General features: G+C 27.1%; 2 protein-coding genes and 2 long non-coding RNA genes across 9 annotated transcripts; 2 read left to right on the forward strand and 2 right to left on the reverse strand.

Moving 5' to 3' along the window:
- Positions 1-1059: 1059 nt before the first annotated feature.
- Positions 1060-2221, reverse strand: LOC148936997 (uncharacterized). 2 transcript variants are annotated; one of them, XR_016138803.1, is made up of 2 exons: positions 2081-2221; positions 1060-1423 (listed from the first exon to the last, which is right to left on the reverse strand). It is a non-coding gene; the product is annotated as an uncharacterized LOC148936997 (long non-coding RNA). The 2 variants fall into 2 exon arrangements; XR_016138802.1 differs by lacking the exon at positions 2081-2221 and adding an exon at positions 1912-2074.
- Positions 2179-11173, forward strand: LOC105431672 (CDK5 and ABL1 enzyme substrate 2). Of its 3 annotated transcripts, none has more exons than XM_089074957.1 (10): positions 2179-3042; positions 4132-4509; positions 4724-4847; positions 4925-5052; positions 5564-5602; positions 6526-6611; positions 6692-6798; positions 6888-6994; positions 7053-7269; positions 7344-11173. In XM_089074957.1, exons 1-10 carry the CDS (start codon positions 2594-2596, stop codon positions 7482-7484), a joined length of 1776 nt encoding a protein of 591 aa, XP_088931083.1. In that variant the 5' UTR covers positions 2179-2593; the 3' UTR covers positions 7485-11173. The 3 variants fall into 3 exon arrangements, with proteins under 3 accessions (XP_088931083.1, XP_088931084.1, XP_011644309.2); XM_011646007.3 differs by having other exon boundaries at positions 2181-3042; positions 7065-7269; XM_089074958.1 differs by lacking the exon at positions 5564-5602 and having other exon boundaries at positions 2180-3042.
- LOC148936998 (uncharacterized) lies at positions 2449-3822 on the reverse strand. The gene is made up of 2 exons (XR_016138804.1): positions 3503-3822; positions 2449-3119 (listed from the first exon to the last, which is right to left on the reverse strand). It is a non-coding gene; the product is annotated as an uncharacterized LOC148936998 (long non-coding RNA).
- A 146-nt stretch (positions 11174-11319) lies between the features above and the next one.
- LOC105431673 (piwi-like protein Siwi) lies at positions 11320-19563 on the forward strand. 3 transcript variants are annotated; one of them, XM_089074956.1, is made up of 12 exons: positions 11320-12571; positions 13100-13197; positions 13894-13920; positions 14154-14235; positions 14717-14815; positions 15957-16165; positions 16246-16431; positions 16523-16690; positions 17012-17294; positions 17474-17826; positions 17979-18387; positions 18530-19563. In XM_089074956.1, the coding sequence occupies exons 2-12, from the start codon at positions 13102-13104 to the stop codon at positions 19168-19170; spliced, it is 2553 nt and encodes an 850-aa protein (XP_088931082.1). In that variant the 5' UTR covers positions 11320-12571; positions 13100-13101; the 3' UTR covers positions 19171-19563. The 3 variants fall into 3 exon arrangements, with proteins under 3 accessions (XP_088931082.1, XP_088931081.1, XP_011644311.2); XM_089074955.1 differs by having other exon boundaries at positions 11320-12167; XM_011646009.3 differs by lacking the exon at positions 11320-12571 and adding an exon at positions 12688-12929.
- Positions 19564-20287: the final 724 nt, after the last annotated feature.

Raw genomic sequence — 20287 nt, forward strand, 5'->3', positions numbered from 1 at the left:
GAAAAGATGTCTAATTAAATTACTATTAAAAAGTAGAAATTATATTACACAAAAGATATGTATAAGATAATAGAAGTCTAAATTTAGATGATAGCGTAGATGAAAGTCGGGTTTCTCGTCGCCAGAAATGTCCGAAAAATCGGTTTGAATATTAGGAGCGCACGTTGACCGAGTAGGTCGTTGAAGTATCTCGAGATAGGGGTGTTATCTTTCCCACTTTGCGTCTACTAGGTATGATCCTATTGGTTCTCCCACTCCAACCCACTACGCTCGCATTGGGTTGCCTCCCCACTTTGCTTCCGCGTATCAACGCAATGATTGGTCAGCGGACCCCAGCAGGTCCCATATCTTCTGTCCCCTCTACACATACCTCGTAGCACTCTTATTGGTCGACGACTGACACATGACTTGGGTGGGAGTACCTTACTTTTGAATACTTCCACGCTCAACGTGCATTCCTAATACTTAAACTTGATTTTTCGAACGTTTCTGACAACGTGAAACATAATTTTCACTTATCCTATCATTCAAATTGATATTTTTATTAACTTTTATTAATTTTTCAAGCTTGTCTACGAATGCGTAATGAAATTTCCGTCATTACTTAATTTTAATTTAATATTTAAGTGTCTTATTTATTTAATTAATATCACATTTGTTAACTATTTTTGCATCAATATTTTATATATATCTAAAATGCCGACAATAAAGAAAATAATCAATTAAATTTTAAATCGTTCTGTCTGAAAGATATTTATTTTAATTATTCTATTAAATTTCATTTATGTATTTTTTTCAAAAAATGTAAAGTTTATATTAATTATTATATAATTTGTTTAAATAAACATGCAAAGAAAATTCACGGATATTACTTTAAAAAATATTTTTTTCAAATAATTGTCTAACTCTTTCCGTCGGTACATAGAAAGCTATTTGATATAACTATAATTCAAACTTAATTTATATAAAAAAAATTTGTGCAATAGTTTTCAAATAAACGATTATATAACTTTGTTTTTTCCTGTTTAATGGAGAGTTGGAGATAATTAATGAAAGACGTTTTTAACATTTTGCTATGCGATCATTATTATTTTATTATAATTATTGTGATTCCAACTTTTAACATAATTTTTTTGCATCATATTAATACGCTTTGTAGAACTTCAACTTGAATGTAAATTGATAAACAAATATCGTCAGTCTCGAATCTGAGAGATTAGACATTTCTCTGAAAGTGACGTCCTCCATCGGCATGTTAAACTTTCAGTTTACATTCGTACGAAAGATATCGCCAATCAGTGTTCCTAGAATGTGTTCTTTCAGACGCATGCGTATTTTCCTTTCCAACATGCCGTACGCATGCGTTTTTGTAAGCAGATGACCATGTGACTGTCTTGACAGTCTCGTAGCTAAACGTAGATGCCTGCAACAATTTTTTATATGTTTAACTATAATACATTATTTGCATTTTATTATATCACAATATTGTTAATAACATTGTTTAATTTTTATAATATTTAATAACTTCTATATTATTGTTTTATTTATCAGCGTTATTCTCTTACTCTTAATTAATTGTGAAGTATGAAATTTTTAATGATGTAAGCTTCTTGATACTTAAAAACTTAAATATATTTGACATCAACAATTAAATCATTTATATAAGAATTTTATATTTATTAAAACATCATCAAACTTTGTCTTTTTTTTCTATTTTTTTCAATGAACATTAATATTTATGATACATAATAGTCAGTTGGGACGCAGAAACTCTCTGTCATTTCTGTCATTCATAATAAAAAGAATTTGTGTGTTTCATTTTTAGACTTTAATTTAATTGAAAAAGATCTTTTGATATAATTTCCTTTGCTCTGTTTTAAAATATTTTTTTTAGTTTTATTTTAAACTTACATTTTTATTTATTTTCTATTTACTTATTTTTCATTTTAACTTTTTTTAGTTTATTTTAAATTTACCTTTTTATTTATTTTTTTTATTTATTTTTTTTATTTACTTAGTTTTTATTTTAATGTCTTGTTTGATCAAGTGTTTTGTTAAATCAAGTTGGGCCTAATGTTACCACATATTTCGCATGTTGTGCCGCGCGCTACTGCGCAATCCCACGTTCTGCGATCGCTGACGCTACGGGGAGGAGGATGGGTCCCGCTGTTGCGTAGTAGGTAAAGTCGTACGGTAGTGTGCGGAAGGTGACGCGTGTTCGTGAACGGCTCGTCCGAGGAAACGGCATGATGATCAGCGATACCGGTTCACGTTTGTACGTGTGGCGCACGGCCGTGATTGTGATTGGCGAACTTAGAACTAAGTGTATCAGTAGTGACAATGCGTTGTGATCTTAGTTGTCGTCGTACGAAAAAGTCGAGGTCGTCGTCGTCGCCGTCGTCGCCGTCGTCGTCGTCGCCGACGTCGCCGACGTCGTCGTTGCCGCCGTCGTCGTCGTCGTCGTCGTCGTCGTTGTCGTCGTTGTTGTCGTTGTTGTCGTCGTTGTTGTCGTCATCGTCGTCATCGTCGGGTGCACGTTGTCACAGCTTACCTCGGTATTCGACACCGGTATCCCGACACGGTCCATCGTGGAATGGCAGCGGCCCTAAAGAAAAATCACTCACGTAGAAGATTGGCCGCCCTTACATTCCTATCCAACATCTCCCTTGACGGCAGTCACCGGGACACCAAGTTCGCCGTCCTGTCACGCGGCGCAGGATCGACACACACGCGTAGATTTAGCGATGGCCAGGTGGATCAGCAGGCTGTGCTGGAAATATGCCGGACCGCTAACCTCGAGGTCTCCATGGAGGAGATCCTAGATGGCTGTCATCCAGAGGAAACGCACGACTACTCACAGAATGACACGATAGAGCAGAACAACTCGCCGCAGCCGGTGCACAAGAGCACCGATCACAACTCTTTCAGTTCTGATTCGGATGGACTACTCACTCCTGCCAAGGCAGCAGTTACCATGTTTTTGGAGCAGGAGAGAAATCACCTGCAGTTTTCTTGTGGCATGCATAGTTCGTTTAGAGAACGGTAAACACTCGTTTGTTGATTACAGTTGCTTAAATCAATGCTGTGTTCCTTTATCTTGGTGCTCCAAAAAGCTCTTACTATGTCCAAGTATTGAAGTAATATATTTTATCATGTATGATATGAAGAAAAAAACAGCTTGTTTTCAAATTATAAGCAGCATTAAAAAGGCAAAAATGAACACATAAGTTATAGTGTATGCTTTGTTATACAAACTATCTTAAATAATAAATGAAAATTAATTCTTTTTAAAATTAGCTAAATAAGATATCACTTGTTATTGGTAAATTAATAATACATTTTTTTATCTTATCTTTTGAGTCTTTGTTTAAGAAATAGGTTGTGATAACTTATGATAATAGAATTGATCAAACATAAAGTAATATAAATTTATATATATTAGTTTAAAAACCTGTATTAAATTAATAATAAAAATTGTAATGTAGAACTTTAAATTATTTACTTTAAGATTGAACACTCTATAAAGTAATTTATCAAATGGCTATAAATATCAGGTGATAATTGTTGTTATGAACATTTAAAATATTCTAAATTATACGTTAATTATATGTTAAATATCAATTTTGAAAATTGATTTGAGTAATAATTAGTATAAGTAACTAAATGAGAATCTGTGTACTATAATATTCCATTTCAAAGACTGTCTTGGATAGGATTGAATGACACTTAATGGATTCAGATAACATTATCAAATGCGTATAGGATATCACAAACAAAAACATCATGAAACTTGATTGCATTCCATCCATACATTGCATACTTATATCTGGGATACAACACTTACAGTGTTATAATTATGACTTTTTTATTTAACTGTAATTTCTTGCTTAATTTAAATTATATTCTTTTTAAAACAAAAACAAGGTATAGACAAACAAATAAGCTTTGCTTAACAATATGTTTTTTTCAAATAGATCAAAAATTGTGAAAACATTAAATTAATTTCTGCTAATAAGGAACTTCATTTTGAATAGAAAAAAATAATATCCTCATATAAATTTTTTTTAATAATATATATTTTTTACATATATGTACTTTCTATTTTATTTGATTGCGAAATTGTATCTTTAGAACGGGAACTACCGGAAGCGACTATTCCTTACCAGAAAGACGTGTGGGTTCTCTACAATATAAGAAGCGCATAAGTCATCAAACATCTACGCTTTCGGAAGACATTAAGCATCAATATAACAGTAGCAACGAAAGCATTGGCTCCATACATTCAAAAGCACAATCATCAAAACCAAAGACGAAGGCAGTGAATAACGTGCAAGCTGTTTCTACAAATAGTAGCATAATACCAGAGATTACAAAGGAATTGCGTTTGATGCAACGCCCTGTGAATGGCTGTAAATTTGGAGATGATAGATTGGTTTTGGTATCAAACCAACATGTGCCATTTGTAGTATTTTCTGCTATTCCATATAATAAAGGACAACGTTCCAGTTGGTAAGACTTCTCTCAATATTTACAAAATTATTTGTAACTTATTTGTTCTAAGATATTTTTATTATTATCTATCATTATAGCAATTTTATTGCTATAATGTTAACTTATGTATTGCTATAATGTTAACTTAATGTTAACTTATTTGATACTACTTTTTATATGTTTCAATATAATGATCCGGATTTTAATAAAATTTAAATGCTGTTATTTACAGGTCAGAATTACGTAAAGATACATGTCGAAGAAAAAATGTGTCATCTCAAAGACCATTGTCAGCAATTAATGACAGTATTGATCCATTTGGATTGCTGGGTATAGAGCATGCAAAAGACGGCCAAGTATTAAAAATTTTTTTACTTTTCAATACTCTAAAACATTAGAAAATTAATCTATTTATGCTTAATTGATTTTGTAGGAAATATCTTATGGACAATTGCTTGTTCCATCTCGACAATTCCAAAGAGATAAAAAATTGAATCTAAATGAAAACGAACCTATGGAACTTCCACATTTTATACCTAATAAACATCATGTGGTACAAAGGTACAGCAAAACATATTTACTAATTAAATAACTTTCTATATTTCCTTTATACATATTTAACATCACAATCCATATAATTGGATATCCTGTATATATACACATACATGCACATAAACATATATACATATATATATACTAATGATATATCCTCTTTAGTTTTTACATATATTTATTTATATACTCTATAAAACTTTTTTATAAGAATTAAAAGAAATCATCAGATAGTCTTCTCTTTCTTCAATATATGAGATGTCTAGTTTTTACTGTAAAATTAATAGATTTAATAGCTTTAAATTTGCATAAAATTTTCATTAAAAACAAACACTGAGAAAACTTTATTACTTATTGAAGAATGTCTTAATGATTATTTGTGATCTATAATTCTATAATTCACAATTGCAGTATTATCTAGACATCTTTTTAATCTTTCAATATCATAGGTAATGTGTACATGGATTCATATATCATATATTTATTTTTATAACAAAACATATCAACCATCTTTTTGCAGGACAAAAACAATTACTTGGAATGTGGATCACAGAAAATGGTAAAAATTATAGTACAATATATGTGTAATAAAACGTAGAAGTGTTAGATAAATTTAAGATGAACAGTGGGGCTAAGGGTCTACAAGTCTATTTCTTAAAATTTTGTTACAATTCTGCAAAAGATGTGTTGTAAAAATCAGTCATTAGATCATTCATAATCATTTTATAATATACTTAGTAATGATATTGATACTATTCTTCATAAAGAAATAATCATTTATTCCTTTTATTAATATACAAAGAAATTTAATAGACAATATTAAAATTCCATTTGATATAGAACATAAAATTCTAAAGTTTATAACAGAAAGATATAAATTAAAAATATATTTTATTCACATTCTAATCATCTTTAATACATATGTATATATTACATATTAAAATTATATTTATGTACATTTTTATATCATTCATTAAAATGTCTAATAAATGTGTACACATCGCAGAATAATTTCATATTACATTTTCCTTACATATGAAAAAAAAATACTTGCTATTTAAAAATATAGGAATGTAGTTATGTGTTATATGTATTCATATATTTTTATATGTAAATCATATTTTAAAAATTTTATGCACTTTTTAAAATGTAAAATTTTTCTCATGAAACTTTGATTCAACTTGTTCCTAGCGAGAATAAATCAAGAGATCATTATTATTATTATTATAACTTTTAAATTTTGAATATTTATATTTATCAAGATAAAATTGAAACAAAAGTTTAACAAGTTTACAATATTCTTTTTCTTATTATTGTGATTTAAAAACTAATATCTTAATATTTAACATTCTTAATATATTTCTTTAAATTCTAATGTCTTAATGAAAAATGCAAAAATTCTGAAGCATATTGTATGCTATTGCATGCTGAAAAATTAAATAATTACATGATAAATTTTACAGTGTTTCTCTTTCATTTTAGGTGTCTTTCCTATGATACAGCTACAAATCGTGCTCATTACATAACTTCCGAGTCTCCACCATTGTCTTTTAATACTGACTCCAAAGGTGAGTATAAAAAATTAATTTCTTTAAAAGTTATCAACTGTATAATTAGCTGAGTTTAATTATTTTCCATATTATTATAGTTTATGAATGGGATGAACAATCTGCTCAATATAATCCAAATTTACTTGATGATCCAGAACTCATCGCTGGAAAACATAGAACATTACTAACATTTACGTCATATATGGTATACGTTTTAATCTCAATTGTTATAATTAATGATTTTTTAAAAATTTTGATTAATATTTCATAGTTTAATATTTAATATATATCTAGGCATCTGTTATTGATTATGTAAGACCTTCGGATTTGAAGAAAGAATTAAATGATAAATTTAAGGAAAAGTTTCCGCATATTCAACTTACTCTCAGTAAACTGCGCAGGTTGGTCTAATTTATACATAATTTATATATTTGATTCTTGTACTATTATTTTAAAAAGTTCTTCTTTCAGTTTGAAGCGAGAAATGAGAAAAATAGCTAAATTAGAATATGGCATTGACTTACTTACTGTTGCAATGGCCTACGTATATTTTGAAAAACTTATTCTTCGAAACATTGTAACAAAACAGACACGGAAGTTGTGTGCTGGTGCTTGTTTACTTCTTGCAGCAAAATTGAATGATGTGAAAGGCGATATTCTTAAATCCCTCATTGAGGTATCCTTATATTGTGTAATAATAATAATAATAAAGCTTTTTTTAGCTTTTAGTAACTATCATTATTGTTACAGAGAATTGAGGGTGTATTCCGATTAAATCGCAAGGACTTAATTACTTCTGAGTTTGCCGTATTGGTAGCTTTAGAATTTGGTTTGCATTTGCCAACCTGGGAAATATTTCCTCATTATCAACGACTGATTTATGAATCTTGACATCCTTTGGTATCATTTTTTCCACGCAGTGTCAAATCCTCCTTATAAGAAAATCTCAAAGCGACAAAGCATATCCGTAATGAGTAATTTTAATGTCTGAAAACTGTATAAATAGGCTTTTGAAAATATTGTATTTATGTATGACATATTTTTTCTTTCCGTTATTAAAATTTCATTTAATATATATGATTTAATTCGATAACTATTTAAAAAATGATTAAAATAATAATGAATATATACTTTTTTTTATTATAATAGGTTTTTTTTGCAAGTTACCAATATAGTAGTTACTGCATGCATGCTGTGAACATTTATTTTATTATTTGAATAATTTTAATTGTTTAAATGTCAATAAATGTGGATAATGTTAAAAAGAAATTATGTTTAACAAACATTATTAAAATATTTGTTTAATGATATGTAAATATTATGGAAAAGGAAGAAATTTGTAAAATATATATAATTCTTAAATTGCTTCTTATAAAAGATGTATCAGCGGTTTTGTGATGAAATTCTTTCTAGATAAGATAAGAATACGTAGAAATGTATATATACAATAGTTTCAAACTTTGTTTTAATGAGAGCACTTTTTTTATATATTTTACTTTTTATATATTTTATTGTTTATGTATCAGAGTATGTATATAGCCATAGTTGTTTTAATTTAATACTGAAAGTAATAAAAAAGAGATACTTAAAACCAGCTATGTAAATAACTCCCGAATGTTTACAAAAAATAGAATGTTTAAATATTTAAATATTTAGAAAAATATCAATATTTTTTTTCTTTTTTAAACTAGAATTACTATTTAAAACATTTTTCTTCAATTTTAAGTTGATTAGTCTTTTAAATCTATTGATCCTTCTTTCTGTATATTATCTCCCCCTCCCTCTTCTCCCCCTTCTCACAAAACCGCTGTTTCATTTTGATTGCAGTTTTCCTAAAAAAAAATTATTTTTAAGAAATAAAATTGTTACGTTATATTAAATAATCAGTAGGCATTTCTTCCAAAAAAATATGAAAAACATAATTGGACATAATACACATGTCAATATGAAAATAATTTTAAAAAATATTCCTAATAAATCTTGATATGAAAAAAAGCTTTTAAAATATGACAACAAAAACAGATTAAAAAATATGTACATTCTTTGAACTAATAGTATCATATTGTTGCTGTAGAAACAGTAGAAACATTTATAATATTGATCACATATTTATTAAGTAAATTTTTATTATATACGCATAGAAATAAAGCCTTTATAAGTATTTACTGAAAATTATTGTATATAAACGTTATGGATTTGATAATTGAATTTTATTAACTTTCTTAGTTTTTTTAAGTTTTTTTATGATTCGTCTCAATAGAATAGATAAAAAGATATGTATGTTTTACGCCTTAACTGCTATTGACAAAACCGTTTTAATAAAAATTATATTTCAGAAGTTTATAATTCACATTAATAATATATTCTTCCGACTTTTATAATATTCATCAATGATCAAGATTATATTACTATTATATTATAATTAATAAAATTATATATCAAGAATATTACAGATCTTAACATAATATAACTATCTTGTTTTAATGTTCTGTTTATTTTGTAATATAAGAGTAAGTTGGTTTTAATTAAGTATATTTATGTAAAGTAACATATAACATCTCATATTTTATTTTTTCATTTAACTTTAATTTTTCTGTTTTCGTTTTCATCATTATACATCTTGATTGTAAATAATACAGAAGTTGAATGTAATAAAAATAATCTAAGTGTAGTATTATTAAAAAAAGAACGATATTCTATATTATGTATATTTGATCACTTTATTATATTTAAGCTCAGCCATATATTCTTTTTAGATAATATTAATATATTAGAGATATTTTTCAAATATAAACATATAGATGTATCCCTTATTTTTAGAATGATATTACAAGTATAAGATGCGTCTTTCTGAAATGTACCTTTAATGAAGATTTATTTTCATTATAACAAATTTTCTTCGATAAACCGACCAAGTTGAACATGCTTTATTCGTATATAGCTTTATTTATGCTTTATACGAAATATTTTAATTATATACAAATTAGAGACTTATATAAACTACATTTATTTAAATTGAGTTATAAAATATAAGTGTACTCCGTGCTCAATTACATTTATTTATATAGAATTAATACCTCTCGCTCAAGTTTTAGATATATACTAGAAAATATTAATTCTTTATATTTGTTGTTCTTATAGATAATTATATTTCAGTTTCCTAAATAATTATATAACAGGATATATATAAGCATTGTAATACTATTGTGTTGTGTTACATCAGTTTTATTTCTATATGCATTAGTTTTTGTTAATCGTAATATGTTTTTGAAAACGATATTTGTTTATAACATCATAAGAAGGGATGCAAAAATACAAGATACATATTTTATACATGTACATGCATATATATATATACATATATACATTTGTACAATCAGTTTCATAACGAAAAGAAAAAAAAATATCCTTCAGCATCCCATTCTTGTAACACCAGTTAAAATTTTTGTAAGTAATCGGGTAAGTGTTTGTAGGAAACGTTAAAATAAAAAAATGGAGAGAATTATCGGCTTGAATAGGAATAACAAAATTATATACAGAGAATGTTTGGTCTGTATGTCTGTTTGTTCCATTTAGAACCAAATGTAGCCGTTTGATTTCATGTTTTATTTGTCGAACACAGAACACAGAATATCATTAGCAAGAGGAGTTAATAATCCTATAGCCACATCTGGTTCTAATCCTATGTTTCGAATACAGACCTAGAATATATATTTGAAGATATAGCGGTAGTTCTGAAAATATAATCTGTATAAGTAAAGTTCTATACCACTTTTATCCGTTTAATATCATAAGATGCAACATCTCAATCCCAGTAAATATCTCCATTCTTTACTATTGAATAATATCTTCTAGGAGTTGCAGTTTTTACATATAGTTGCATAGAAATTTCATATTTTCATAAGCAAATCTCACATACAATACTTATTCTTAATAATCTTCTTCTTTGTTTTATTCATCACGATGTCTTTGGATTTTTAATAAGCTTTAATAAGCGAGCGATCTGTTCTTATATCTGTTAAACTGAACCACTCGCATATGTACATATAATATGTTCCATTGTGCATTTTCTCTGAACGCTAAATTTAGGATAGTTTATAAAGTATCTTTAACTTTAAATCGTTGACAGAATTCTATATTAAAGTGATCTCTAAATGTATCCTTGGCAAAAGATCTTGATTTTTAATCGCTTGAAAGATATTACTGGAAAGATATTACTCGAAGTAAATTTTGGCAAAATTATACATGTCTTCGGTATTGAGAGAAAATGTGCAATGTTCACAAATACATACATGTAAGCACCATACATACATATTGGTCTATTTTACATGATACATCTGGGATAAATCCAGTAACAAGATGTCTAGTATATAGAGCAGTGTGTCAATTATAACAGGATATATTCTATTCCATAGCGTACCACGTATACACATATGATTATTTATCTGAATGGTGAATCCTTTGAAAAGAAAAATTTATTAATTTCTTTTTTAATTTATATAATATATAAAAACTATGATTCACATAATATATCAATAATGTGTTCCCAATGTTTGAAATATACGTGTGTATGTTAAAAATTGATGAATTTTTAAAAATTTTCCTAGTTTTCCATCGACAAGAAATTTAAAGGCACAGTTAATATTTTATTATAAATTTTAGGATAAATTTGTAAACGACAATATCCTACCTGAAAAAAATTTTGAAGATAAAAACTTATTAAAAATTTTACAAATATACAATTTTTTTTAGATTTTTATACAACGTAGAACAGTGCAAAAACGATCTCAAAATCCTCAAATCTCAAGTGGCTGACAGAAACTACTAATTGCAGACTGAGTTTTTTAATTCCTCGATCGATTAATCGCATAATGCGCAAATACTGTTTTAGAACAAAGTTACATTTGCATAATGTGATTTATTAATCGATGAATTAAAAAAACTCATCTCTGTTACAAATTGGCATAAAGCATTTCATTACGCCTACGTCGCATTTTTAGATATGTATATGAGTTATGTATGTATATGAGTTATATGTTATGTATGTATGTATGAGTTTGCTGAGTATATTGTTGCTAAGTCGAAAAAAAGGGGTGACAAAAACGTCGTTGATTGGCCGCTTCAAAATTGCGCGGTGCTGTTACGACTACATTTTTATCGCCGTTGATATCTTTTATCCTCACACACTCGTGCCGATTCTTGTGTTATGACGATATTCGAGCTTTTTAAATATCATGCGCGACGTCAAATCTGGTCGATTCGACTTCAGAAAGATGTTTTCGTAAAAACATCGATCCAGATATCGATCGCGTGAATGTTTTTCCAGCCTATTCGAGTAGGACCAATCAATTTTTTTCGGAGTGACGCTTGACGTGTGATTGGTCAAGTGGAGCTGCTTAGTAATAAGGGAAAGCAATCGCAATAAGCTACGTCGATTCATAGTTTACGTATTGGAAACCGGGGCTTTGATAGTTTTGAACGTGTGCAACGAATTTGTTGTGAAACAGAATCGAATAACACGCATTTTGGACGCAGTTCGAGCCCTCTGAACCAAAATTCTACGAAAATACTAAGGTAAGTATCAGCGTACGATAAAATTCCCAAAAAAGTCGACGTTAACGCGAAGTTTTATCCGTCTTTACGTTTAACATCTTTATGTCTTTGTCGTTGACGAGGGCATGATCACAAAGTTGTTTGAATAAACATTTAATCATGGAACACGTGACAAAATATTAAGGGGTAATTCTAAGAAAAATCGATGTTTAACGCGACATTTCATTTATCTCGATCGATTCCTATCGTCGGCGGAAAGATGTGTTACAATAGTTTAAGATGAGGTTTAAGATAAACACGCGATCCCACGTGGGAAGCGGGAAAGATCATGCGTCTTGCTGCTTTCATGTCCACGGAAAATAAAAGAAGTGAAATGCAGTTGGTTTATGTTCAAATGTAAAGTGAATACTGCAATTAGTTCACAGGTAGTTTTCTTTGTAATATTTTTGTATGCTATGCCAAAAATTGTATTTTTTTTTGCTATTGACATAAAAATACATCTCGCTCGCTTCTGTTTTATTTCTGTCTTTCCTTTTACGCCTATCTTTTTTTGTCTCTGGACTCTATTGAAGCTTTTTTTGTTATTTTCAATAGCAAATTTTTTTCAATGGCAAATTTTAAATAGACTTTCATTTTGAATACATTGGTATATTAGTAAACATAAGATTGGTTATGGAAACAGGTTTATTATTCAAACTTTATGTGAAATGTCTATTATTATTATTGGTTTACGTTCGAAACATCGAATAAATATTTCCTTAATTGTAACATTTTATATTCTTGGTAATTATAGAAGTAATCTTGATAAAAATCAAATCATGATGAAACATTTTTCTTAGATTAATTTTATGTTGTTTAAGATTAATAGATTGTGTGGATTGTTAATTATGAAGATTGTTTTTTCAAACATAATATTATTAATATAGTTTTCTGCTTTTGTTATAAAATTTTAGAAATGTCTCAATCAAGGGGAGATAGAGGTTATGATACCTCAGAACCATCTACCAGTAGTGGACATCGTAGGAAACCTTATGAGAGAAGCTCAGAAACAGTAAGTTGAAATAGGATGCCAATTAAAAGAAATAATTGTATCTTTTGGATCTTTGAAATAGTTGTTTAACATAATAACAGATTACAAATTTATTCCAATTAATATTTTAATTAATGCTTATCAATATCATTTATTCTCATTCAGTTTATCTGTTGAATGTCATTATGCAATTTTGAAGAAAATCTTATAAAAGCCTCAAAAATATAAAAATAAAATTTGAAAATATTGTAAGCATTAAATGAAATGTATCCTGTATTAACATCAGTCAGAAAATAAGTATACATGCTCAGTATCTGCTGCTAATGAATGATGTGTCTCCTCTTTCATTTATTAGTTATGCACATTACTATATATTTCATGTTTTCTATTTTTACTTATCCCCTACAAATATAAAAAAATTATATTTGCAAATTATTTTTATTTATATATATATATATATATATATATATATATATATAAATAATTTGCTTTTATATATATATATATATATATATATATATAAATGAAAAATTTAGCAATTTTTAAAGTAATTATATATATATATATATATATGATAAAAATAATCTTTTCTAAAAATTTTTAAAAGAATTTTTTATACAAATATTGATTCTTGCTTACAAATATATAACTGATATACAGTTTTATATTTTATTATGTATTTTGCAATTAAATATTCTTTTCTCCTTTTTTTTATAGGAGCGATTGGGAAAAGGAATAGTAAAGGTTGGTATATGATTTGCAATGTAATATTAATTTTAGCATATAAATATAATGAACTCCTTTTTATATATAATACTATATTTAAAATATGTATTTAAAATATATATTTTACAAATGTATGAAGCTGAGAATTTTACATTTAGTAATTGCTCTTTTTAATAGAAATTTATATATTATTAACATACAAATTACTAATTAAAAAAAAAAATAAATAATATGTTATTCTATTGTGACAGACTATTAGCCATGAAGATTATTCTCAACCAAGTACATCTAAATCCACGATAAAAGAGGAACCAATGGAAACTATGCTAGAAAGTATGTTTCTTATCAAAATCTTTATCATATTTTTTTATCTAGTCATGTCTTGTTTAATTTTTTTTAATTATTAATCTTATTGATAAGTAAGTAATATTAATAGTTTTAATATTAAAGCAATAAATTGGAAAAATTTTTCTATTATTAAGAAAAATGAGAAATATAAGTAATTTAAATGAAAAGAATAATAAATTAAGGATTATAATAAATATAATTTAAAAAATATATATATAAATTCAAAATAGACAACAAGTGCATAACAGTCAAGTCAGTTTTTTCATGTTCCAGTAGAACAGGATAAATTGAAGATGACCTAATGTAAGGTTGATATGTTTGTTATAAGAATTTGTTTATTAAATGTTACTTTAAGCACAAAGATCTGACTCGACTCTTGTGTTTTTATTCTCATTTATTTTTAATAATTTAAATCAATGGTCAAAAGGCTTTGAAAATATTTTGCATATATATTAATTTATAAAAGGTGGAGATGCACCATCAGCGTTAGTGAAACCAAAGTGTGAACGACACCGTAGGGAAGATATTTTTGTTACTAGACCAAGTACCTTAGTAACTAAAAAAGGTGAGTATAAAATCTTAAATTATATATTAGGTTGTTACATATAATATGTTGCATTTGTTAATTAAAAATATTGATATTGTTTCTATATTGATTTTATAACATCTTAAATATAATTATATAATTTAACTATATAATTGAATCCTTTATTATTGTAGTTGCATTATGCTCATAACATATTTTTCCAAAAGTATAATTTAAAAATATAAAATAAATAATTTGATTTTTCCTTAAAGTTTAAAATAAGTATGAATTTTACTGAAATTTGTATAATTTTCTTATACAAATTTGAATTGGATATGCAACTTAGATATACTTTAATTACATGCAATATTATAAGAGCTTTTGGAGAAAACATTGTGAAATAACTGTCTGTGTGTTTTGAGCAAACATTAAAGAAAGAAAAATACAATGGTTGGTTTAAAAAATTCCGTTCTGGAAATTTTTCTTAGTAAAATATACCACATGATAGACTTAAAAGTTTAAGTGACAACAATATTTTAAGAATTTTATATCTATATTTCGAACTCCTTTTTGACAATCACAATACTTTTAAAAGTGGCTTAATTTACTAAACCATATTTAAGACACTTTTATCAATAAAATGAATTCAGACTATGAATCTTAGTGGAAGATGATTCTCGTTAAACAAAAAAAAAAACTTGCTAAATGAATAAACATTGATTATTCAATGTGATGCGTCATCCTTTTGCTATTGGCAAAATAAAAAAAATTCCATATGAGTTCATTGGTCGAAACAAATTGGAAAGGCTAGATAAAGTTTATTATTGATTTGTCATAAAGTCCATTTTTTGATCGGATTATTATTTGTGATAAAAATAAATTCTTTATGATAACCATAAGCAATCTTCATAATTACTTGATAAAAATCAGTTTCCTAGTTATAACCGAAAATTATTATTTAATTCACAAAAGATACTGACAATATAGCGAATCTTCAGAATAGAATTTTTGAAACTAGTGTTTCAAAAATGTATTATAAAACTAATTATAAATGATATTAATACTTTCAATTAGCGAAAATTTGATATTTTATATATAACAACTTTAATAATGTGTATGCATGTTACAATTTATGTGTATGTAGAAGAATCAGTAATATTCTATTTCTATAAATTTATAGGAACGTCTGGAAGACCAATAATGCTGCAATCAAATCACTTTCGAATACCCACAGGACCTAATTGGTGTCTTTATAAATATCGAGTTGATTTCGAACCGGAAGAAACTCGTACATTTGTTCGCAAGGGTATGCTTAAACTTCATAAAGAGAAAGTTGGTGCATATATCTTTGATGGCACTGTTTTATATACAAGTTCTCGTTTACCAGATGTAAGTACATCGTAATATATTTCATACTATTGCATAAACAAATAGAATTTGAAGTTAAGCATTTTTATAATATATTTTAGAAAATGGAACTAGTAACAACAAGACAATCTGACAATGTACCTATCAAAATTACTATATGTTTAGTTGGAAGTATGTCGCCGGATGATTGGCATTATATCATTATTTTTAATATAATAATGAGAAAATGCCTTGAGCATTTGAAATTGCAGTTGGTGGGCCGTGACTATTTTGATGCTAAAGATAAAGTTAGTAAACAATTTGCATAAGTATTTATATTTTATTTTATTAAATTAAAATTTTAATGTTTGTAATAAACGATTGTGTACAATTATATAGGTTAGTATATATCAATATAAACTGGAATTGTGGCCTGGTTATATCACTACTATTAGACAATACGAGAATGATATTCTAATGTCTGCTGAAATAACGCATAAAGTAATGCGTCAAGAATCACTATTACATATATTGATGGAATGCTTCAGACATGGTTATGATCATAAGGTAAGATATTTTCATTTTTATGTTTTTGTCACTCTCTAGTACTATTTATTAAAAAAAAAAATCAGGATTAAGATTTAATACTAAAGGAGATAATAAAAATTTATATAAACACATAATCTCTTTCCTCATTTATAAAGCAATATTAGAAAAGAATTTTGTTATATGCATTTTTTACATAATAAGATAAAATAATGTAAAATAAAATATCGAAATTTTTTTGTATTTTTTAAATTTTATATATTTAATTAATTTTATGAAAACTGCATTCTACAAATTTATTCTGTAAGTTTATTTTATATAAATAACAATATATATTTTTAGACAGAATTTTGCAACAGAGTAATAGGACTTATGGTACTTACGGATTATAACAATCATACATATCGTATCGAAGATGTAGATTTTGATGCAAGTCCTTCTTCGACATTTCCTATGAAATCTGGTCAACATATATCTTATCAAGAATATTATAAGACCAAGTACCGTATTGATATAACAAATGCCACACAACCAATGTTAGTAACAAGATCAAAACCGAAAGAACGGAATGCATCAAATCAAGGAAATCTTGTTTATTTAGTTCCTGAACTGTGCCGTGCCACAGGTGCATTTTATATCGTAAAAAATAATATATATCTCTCCAATGCATAAGTTTTTTTTTTTTTTTTAATAACAAAGATATAACAACATATCTTATGCTTTACGTATAAATTTGTCTGTATTGATGAATTTTATGCTAATATATTATGCTAATATATGCTAATAGTTTTTTCTCTTTCTTAGGTTTAACTGATGACATGAGAGAAAATTTTCAGCTTATGAAAGCTTTAGCTACCCATACTTGTATCTCACCTTCATCTCGAATTGATAAATTGATGAGATTTAATAATAGACTTCGTCACGAGCCAAAAGTTGTACAAGAATTTAAAGATTGGGATATGTCGTTAGATAGAAATTTACTTCAATTTCCTGCTCGTGTATTATATGATGAGAAAATTGTCGTTGCTAATAATTATAAAATTAATAGTTTTCGAGGAGATTGGACAAGGAACATGCAAAGGGCGCATTTATTTCATAACAAGGAATTAAGAAACTGGGTGTTAATTGGATCTCAACGAGATAGAGGTGCTGTAGATGTGAGTAATGTGAATTGGAATATACATAAGTATATAACGAATATATAGTATATAACATCAGAATTATATAAATTATGTATATCATTGCATATATATTTATATACATACTCCAAATGCAAAATATTAAAATATTTTAATCTAAAATTTTGCAGCGATTTCTAAATACGCTATTACAAGTGTCATCTCAAATGTCATTCAGGGTTACTCGCCCGCAAGAAAATTGGTTACGCGAAGATAAGTCAAGCTCGTATACTGAGATGCTTGAATATATTCTTAGCAGAAGTAGTCCAGATTTAATATTCTGCGTAGTGAGCAATAATCGTAGTGATCGTTATGCAGCCATCAAGAAGAAATGTTGTATAGATAGACCTGTACCATCACAGGTTTTTTTACAAAAAAATTTAGATGGAAAAGGTACTATGAGTATTGCTACAAAAGTGGCAGTACAAATGATCTGTAAGTTAGGCGGAGCTCCTTGGTCCATTGAAACAGTGTTAAAGGGATTAATGACTATTGGTTTTGATATATGTCATGACACAAATACTAAAGGCAAAAATTTCTGTAAGTATCTCTAAATATTTAGACTATTATTTTGATATTCTAATCACAAATATTTTTTATATCATTTTAGTTTCTAACTTTTGCATTTTTTTTTAATAATTTAATTACAAGGATATGAAATTTTCTATTTGTATGATTATAGTGTCTATGGTAGCAACTGTTGATCAGAAGCTGACACAATTCTTCAGCTGTATTAGTCAATACCAAAGTAGCGAAGAACTTGGAGAACGGCTCTGTGACAATGTAAACAAGGCTGTGCAGGCTTATCGCAAACATAATAAATCTTTACCTATGCACCTTTTTATTTATCGTGATGGTGTCAGCGAAGGTCAAATTCGGAGTGTTTATGAAAATGAAGTGGAACCGCTGAAAGAGAAACTTGAAAAAATATATTATGGCCCTAATTTCAAACTAATATTCATAATCGTGAATAAAAAAATTAATATTCGACTTTTCGAAAATCGAAATAATCCTCCGATCGGTACAGTTGTTGATGATGTCATAACGGATCCACTTAGATATGATTTCTTTCTCGTATCGCAACAAGTTAGACAAGGTACTGTTTCACCAACATCATACAATGTTATCTATGATAATACTGGATTAGACGCAGAATTGGTACAACAAGTCACGTACAAATTAACTTATCTGTATTATAATTGCACAAGTACTGTTCGTGTGCCTGCGCTTTGTCATTATGCACGAAAGTTATCATTCTTAGTGGGACGACATCTTCATAAACCTCCGGATAATCAGCTGCAAAATCAGTTATATTTCTTATAATCCAAACGTTTATTTTTCAAAATTCTATTTTCATATATATTTAAAAATATTTTGATGTGTATATATATATATATATATATATCAAAATATTTTTGATAATACAATTTGTTAACATGTAGCTCCATTAAGTGTCATCTAATTATCAAATTTAAATCTAAGATTCTAAACTTTTCTTTTTGTTAATTGCAATATATACGACTATATGTATTTTTTTTTTTTTATTTTATTTTAAAAGTTCAATATATATTACATCTATATTTTATATATTACATTTACTTTTAAATGATTAAAGAGGTGGTTAAATGATTTTAATTTTATACTTATTAAAACCTATATGCCAAAAACAAAAAAGTGTTCATAGAATTTATTTAAATAAAGTAGTATTACATCATATTAATGTATTCTTTATAAATTGCGTTTTACTTAATATTCAAATGCTTTAAAATGTAGATCTCTTGTCCAGATTGATTAATTGAATGCATCAGTATTTATAGTCTTAGACTGCAGCTATAGATGTAATTTTTTTATATATATATTTTTGTAATTTTATATTTTATGATTATAAGATGAGAAATTATCAAAAAAATTTTTAATATACTTCTACCTGTGTTCTTCCATATCTTCCAAGGGAGAAATGGAACACTTTAGTTAGAAATACAATTAACAGTATTATATATAATACTTTCAGATAACTAATGTATAACTTTGGAAAGCTTTATTCGAATACCATAACTAGTTGTTACTTGTTGCAAATACATATATCAGTCGTGAAATATTTTTAAAATATGTCATAGTATATACAATTATAACAAAGTTGAGCAATATAAGTTTATTAATGCTAGTCTGTAATCTAAAAAAAATGAGGATTAAATTATTTGTTCTGAATATCCTAAAAATTTTAATTTCAGTTTCAATCAGGAGTTGATTATTTTGGATTATAGAATTTTCAACATTTTTGATTTCATTAACTATTAAGTATTCCTATAATACTTTTGTACTGATGATATAGTTTTGATTGCATAGAATTGTCTACTATAAAATGAATAAGTATTACTTAAGTAGCATAGAAAAATATCTTTATTTCTCAAGTCAACTTTATTTCAAGTCAAATCCTTAT

This window comes from Pogonomyrmex barbatus, unplaced genomic scaffold, assembly GCF_055798465.1.
Source record: "Pogonomyrmex barbatus isolate J1 unplaced genomic scaffold, ASM5579846v1 scaffold18, whole genome shotgun sequence".
NCBI lineage: Eukaryota > Metazoa > Arthropoda > Insecta > Hymenoptera > Formicidae > Pogonomyrmex > Pogonomyrmex barbatus.